The following is a 6,299-nucleotide window of genomic DNA, read 5'->3' on the forward strand; positions in this document are numbered from 1 at the left end:
TTACCGGAACCTCCCGACCTTCTCCCTGGCGATCATTAGGCCTTTTGGGGTGATAAGCACAGTAGTAGCGCAGTAGCAGTAGCGCTTTGTTGGGCGTCGCTGGTTGCGGCTGGTTGTTTTCAATTTTCTAAACTAGAGCTGTGTCAACATTTACGACGGCTACTGGCCGTACCGAAACACTTTGGGACGTATGTGCGGTCTGATGCTCTCAAGTCACGTTTCTAGGGTAGTTGAGGTGGGAGCGCCTGAGCGCCTGGCAGGTAGGCAAGAGCAGGCCATGCAGCACACGCGGGTTGGGATGGTGGCCTATCCTCCGTTCGTCAGGGGCTGAGGGATGCCCCGCTGCCGCGGCATCGCGCATTCCAGCCCGTCACTAACCCGACATTGGTGGAATTAAATGAAAAAATAATATAATCAGACCACGGTCAAGGTTATTGCTGCGTGTGGGATTACGGTGCAACATGTTGCTATCACAAGTGCACGAGCCGCCTCGACATGCAACGCCCTAGGTCCTTATCAGAGCTCCGCCAAGCGCTGGAGAACAGCGAGTAGTCACTCTCAGGCAGGCGGAAGCGAACGACGTCTGACCCCAGCGAAGAAAACTTCAGTCAGTAGGTTTGGGAGGTCAAGACTCGCCCAGGCCCAGGAGGGCTGTGCAAATATCCAGTTTTCGATATCGCGTTATCGAACGTAGACTTGATTTATTGAGTATTAAGTCTCGATAAAACCGGGAAATATCGAAAAATATTGCTGTTACTCAAACACAGTGATATTTGTTACATTGGTTGGAATACTGTGCCACATTCATTATAACGTGACATAGCTAAAAAAAAACACTGTGCACATAGCGTTTGTCCAATATTGAAAGAATGTCGAGCCCGATATCGATATGATGTATCGATTGCGAGATACCGCTCAACCTCACGACGAGGTCTTTATTACCTCACCGCTGAAAACTTGTAATGACTTTTTTTAACGCCAAAAGGGTTTTAAATTTAAAAGTTCCGTTTATTTTCAGACTAACGTCGAATGATGGCCTATTTTACTCTACGTCATACATTTAACATTTCTTTTATTGTAATGCAGATTATGCGGTGCGCTCGCTGCGCTACTCTGGCCTGCCCAGTGGTGCTGTTTCTGCTGTCGCTCTCTCTACTGCCACTCGCTATAATAACCCGCCCCTGCCCTGCCTCGCCCGCTTCCTCCTCTGGTCAGTAACACAAATACACACAAACTGGATTTGTATTTTATTTGTACGAATCTAAGCAGTCAAATGTGTTGCACATATTTCTGCGTTGGTTTAAAACACTTTTGTGCAATAGTTTGTGTACGAAATCATACACTTTCGCGAACAAATTTGTCCGAAACGAAACGTAGGTTTAACCAAGCACGAACGTTGCACAATAAACATACAAATACATTTAGCGTTACTCACACCGACAACACCACAACTCTTTGAAGCAATCAACTTTTCAGTGCAACGTTAACACTCTTACTACAGAGTTCAAATGTTAGTGAACCAGCTGCGTGTGCTGACACACAAACTGGATTTGTATTTTTACGATGCAAAGCTATCACAGTTTGCTGCACATACTGCAGTTGGGTGACTGCTCCACAGGCTCTCAGGATACACTGGGAAAACTAATGTTACCGAGGGAACGTTTCTTGACGCAACCAAACGATCAAACCAGAAAACGTTTGGTGATGGCCCTAGCCTTTTGCATGGGGTAGGTTGCATCAGTAAACGTAACCTGGCTTGATCACGTGATGAAACGTTCCCTCGGTAACATTAGTTTTTTCAGTGTAGGAGGCAACAGACTCTACACAGCTGCTTAGCGAGTGACCTATCCAGTACGTATCAGGCGCAACCAACCTTAAACTGAGAATTAATTGACTTTGTTGGGGTGGGGAAACGGGTGCAGTGCCAGTGCATACTGCATGGCGCCAGTGCTGGAAGGGGGCGGATTGAAGGGTTGGCAAATTAAGCGGAACTCCAGATACATTGAGTCGACAGTCAACGCAATGTTCGAGCGAGTAGACTGCGGTAGACTGTATACGCTCAGCCTTTTCTCCGTTTGTGCCCCAGGCCTGTCTGCGGTCCCAGACGGGTTGTCCGTGCCTGCAGAGAGCGCCATCATGAGCCGTCTGTTCAGCATGTCCGCTGTGAACGCTGTGAACAACAGTGAGCCAACCAGCGCGTCGCACCGCTATGCCAGCTCAGCTAGCGTGGACTGGCAGGAGTATAACAATTGTTTGGAACAGCAGGTGAGTCCTCGCGCGAGTCCATGTTGTGTTGGTGTGCGAAAACCAGTGAGAGATGGAGTTTCAAATCGAAGTCGATTCGACGTCGATATCGAAATTTCGTCGATTAGGTTGACAAAATCGAGTCGATGTCGAGTCGAATTTGCCTCGATCGATGACTATCGACCATTTATCCGTATTGCATTTCTGACTGGGTTGTCCGATGGTTGTGTCTGATATTCCCTCCACCCCCACACGTGTTCCAGTGCAGCACGACCATCTGCAGTGAATGCCGGGATGATTGGAGGTGCAAGGCCAAGTGCAGGCACAGCTGCAAATGCGACTGCTACGGCCTCCCGGGCAGCAGCCTCGCCACGTACGGCCTGTTCGGCAAGTGCTACTGGGAGAGGGGATGCAGCCCCCAGCGGGAGACGTGCAGGCACAACTGCGAATCTCACGACTGCGAGAACTCTTGCGAAATGGACTACCTGAAGTGCTACTGCGAGTGCAGTCAACAGCTTCTCGGTGAAACCAGCGCAGAGACCGGCAGCTCAGTTGGACTTGAAGACAGTAACGGCATCGGGATTGCACTCAGAAGCACGAAGGGGGTTCCTCTCATTACAACTAGGCTTGCAGCCGGGCTTACACTCCCAATCAGTAGCACAACCGAGACTATACTCAATAGCACACCTGGGATTGCACTTAAAAGCACACCTAGGGTCGTGGCCAGTAGCACAAGCACGCCTGGGCACAGCAGGACAGCCGCGTTTTCGACAAGTGGCACAACAACCGGAACCGGAGACAGTAACGCAGCTCAGACCTTTTCAAGCACTCCCAGCAGCACAAACGTCGTGCCGGGGTCTGGCATCACAACTGTGGGTGAGCCAAGCAGTACTACCAAATCTGCAACCGAGAAAATTAGAGAATTTGTTTTATGTTACTCCGAAGAACGACGGGTGAGTGTTCTTCGAATCTCTTCGTGCGGAAGAGTCTCCACCTTTCTTCCAGTCAGCCATTATATCTATACTTTCCGTATGTTTCAGTGCTATGATGCAGAGACATGCAGTGAATGCAAAGGCGATTGGGAGTGTGAAGAGAAGTGCAGGACCAACTGTGTGTGCGGTTGCTACGGCATCCCCGGGACCAGCCTACACTCGCGAGACCTGTGGTCGCAATGCTCCGAAGACAGAGAATGCACACGGAAACGACAGGCTTGTGAAGGCAGCTGTAGAACCGAGGAGTGTGTGGATTCGTGCGAACTGAACTACCAGCAGTGTGACTGCGAGTGCAACCAATTGCGCAGAAACGAGACCAGCGCTGCGAAGCACAACCAGTATAAAAAGTACCGTTCTTGTTACTATGACGAACAAAAGGTGAGTATAAGTAGTCATTTGCGCTATTAGGATATTTATATAGGATATTTCAGAGCTTGTCGTAATGAAGAAGTAACGGGAGTACAAACAGCTTTAGTGAGAAATTTGACCGTCGACATCGTTTCATCGTTTCGACATCGGTTTTCACGTCGTTACGATGTGAAAGTGAGACTGAAATCGACGGATTTTCGACAGTCGATGTCGTTTCGATGTCGTTATTTCGATTTTCAGTGTCGAAAAGCCAGGGCTGTCAAAATAAATTAAATTGAATTATATTCCCTCGATAATTTTGGGCAGAATTAAAATAATGACTTTATTCCTGGGCACTGTCGAAAAGCCAGGACTAAATCAAAATTTTTTGCCCTTGTGTGGATTTAATTTTGCCAGAATTAAAATGATGACTTTATTCCCGGGCAAAAGTAAATCCATGCTGTCAAAAAAATGTTAATTCGGGGGAAAAATACTAAATTAAATTAAATTTTGAGGCTTTAACGTCCCGAAAGAGGTGGGTTTGAAGTTTTCAGACATTTCACTCCTGGACCACGAAAATCCTCGCAACTCATACTGGGCCTTGTCTCCTGCCCAAAGTCCGAGATCTGGAATTCGAGCGAGCATCCCCGGACGCATCTCGGGTAGTCTCTCTAATCTCGGGCACGTGGGGCCTGATTTATTTTGGGGTTTAATTTAGACCAATCATCAAATTCCAGGTATGCCCTCGGAGATCAAAAGGATTTTTGCCCCAGAAATTTGCCCTGGGTAAAAGTATTATTATAAGGTTTTGCCCTTTCAGGACCAACTTCGAAAGGGGTTCATGATTTTGCCCTAGGGCAAAATCTTTTGTCCGGGCGAAATATTTTGCTCTCACAAGCGCTAATTTTAAAATAAGATTTAATTCTATTTTCAAGCCCTGCGAAAAGCCGCCGGTTTCAGGCCCACGTTCATATCGTAACGACGTGAAAATTAATGTCGACACGATGTTGTCGGTAACATTTCTCGCCGGGCGCTTGCCTTCCACGGTAAAAACAAAGTCTAATTTTTTGAGGGAAAAGAGAAAACTTTGAGGAACTCCCGTTTGAGGAAGAGTCCTCCGATTTCAGTGGCAGTAGAGAGGTCAGGCGGACTGCTGTCCAAAAAGCACTGTCGCTACTACACCCAGGTTCCCGCCTGCGGACCACGGGAAAGAATAAAAAAGGAGACACGTTGTTTTCCTTCTGGTAGAGTCAGTTTTCGGAACTGCGCACTCTCAGATTCCTTACCAAAGTTTTACTATAAACAATTCTGCGCAAATCCCCCAATCTCGCCTCAGATTTTGAGGAATTTTCCCCAAGAATTAAGAAAAATCCCACATTTTTTGAGGAGACTTCCTCGAAATCTGAGGTGCTTTTGTCAAACCAGGGGAATTCCTCTAAGTTTTCCCTTTTCCCTCAAAAAACGAGACATTGTTTTTACTGCGATCATTTCCCGGCACGTACCGTTGCACAGAATTGTTTGTAGCAAGAAACGAAAACTTCGGGAAGGAATCCAAGAGTGCGCAGTCCCGAAGACTGACTCTACCATAAGAAAAACACGTGTCTTCTTTTTTTTATTCTTTCCCGTGGTCCGCATCCGCATGCGGGATCTTGGGTGTAGTGCAGTCCCCCCGACCTCTTTACTGCCACTTGCGTAGCTTGTGTGTTCCTAGAAGCACGCTCTTCATTTCGCGTACATGGCTTGGCTGATTGTTGTGTTTACAGTGCTTTCCTCCCACATGTTCCAGTGCAATGAATTATCCTGCGCCGAATGCGGCGATTGGCAGTGCAAAGAAAAGTGCAAAGCCAACTGTAAGTGTGGCTGCTACGGCATCCCCGGGACCAGCCTACACTCGCGAGACCTGTGGTGGGAGTGCTTCAAAGACAGAGAATGCACACGGAAACGACAGGCTTGTAGAGACAGCTGTAGCAACAGCGACTGCGAGGATTCGTGCGAAATGAACTACCTGCAGTGCGACTGCGAGTGCAACCAATTGCGCAGAAACGAGACCAGCATGTGACATCCGCTGGAATTATGGGTAATCTTTTAAATCAGACAGTCTGTCGGCAGGTTTAAACGTCGTTATGTTTAAAAAAATACCATGCGACATCCTCAAAAACCTGTAAAAACCGTAAAATTTCATGAAAAGATTAGGCCTTTCCAACACAGCCAAGTACATTTACTAGGCCAACGAAAGCGAGGCCATTCCAAATAAAAAAAGTGCTCCTCGTAACAGTTTTAAATTGATTCATTTGTGTAATACTGACTATGTGCAAAGTTCAGGCGCTCTGCGACGACGATTAGGGGTCGCGCAAGGTACTTTAAGAAATGTGTACCTACACATGCGTACACACAATTGCCCCAATTGCCCCAATTTTTCCGAGACACAGCTACAAAGAAATGCGTGCCGACAATCATTTCGGGCAACCCTGCATATGGCATTTAAAAATAATAGGGCTCCCAAGTGGGGCAAGAGAAGTGGTGGAGTCGCGGCGCCACCATCACAACATTGTCCCGCCATGCCCGCCCATGCCATGCCGCCGGGCTGGACAGGTGCCTCGCTGGCGAGGTGAGGGGGCCGCCCCTGGGCCCCACGTGCAGGGCCGGGGCCCCGGCGGGGTGATTAGCGGCGGCGTGTTGTTTGGGGCGCCCGCCAGCCCCCCCCCCCATCCCTTA

The 6,299-nt window shown here is 48.3% G+C and overlaps 1 protein-coding gene across 1 annotated transcript; it reads left to right on the forward strand.

The window, feature by feature from the left end:
- Positions 1–521: 521 nt before the first annotated feature.
- Positions 522–5,856, forward strand: LOC113211407 (uncharacterized). The gene is made up of 6 exons (XM_026429770.2): positions 522–607; positions 1,087–1,210; positions 2,087–2,265; positions 2,508–3,197; positions 3,285–3,614; positions 5,371–5,856. The coding sequence occupies exons 2-6, from the start codon at positions 1,090–1,092 to the stop codon at positions 5,641–5,643; spliced, it is 1,593 nt and encodes a 530-aa protein (XP_026285555.2). The 5' UTR covers positions 522–607; positions 1,087–1,089; the 3' UTR covers positions 5,644–5,856.
- Positions 5,857–6,299: the final 443 nt, after the last annotated feature.

The sequence above is a fragment of the Frankliniella occidentalis genome, unplaced genomic scaffold (assembly GCF_000697945.3).
Source record: "Frankliniella occidentalis isolate FOCC.00 unplaced genomic scaffold, Focc_3.1 Scaffold148, whole genome shotgun sequence".
Classification (NCBI taxonomy): Eukaryota; Metazoa; Arthropoda; class Insecta; order Thysanoptera; family Thripidae; genus Frankliniella; species Frankliniella occidentalis.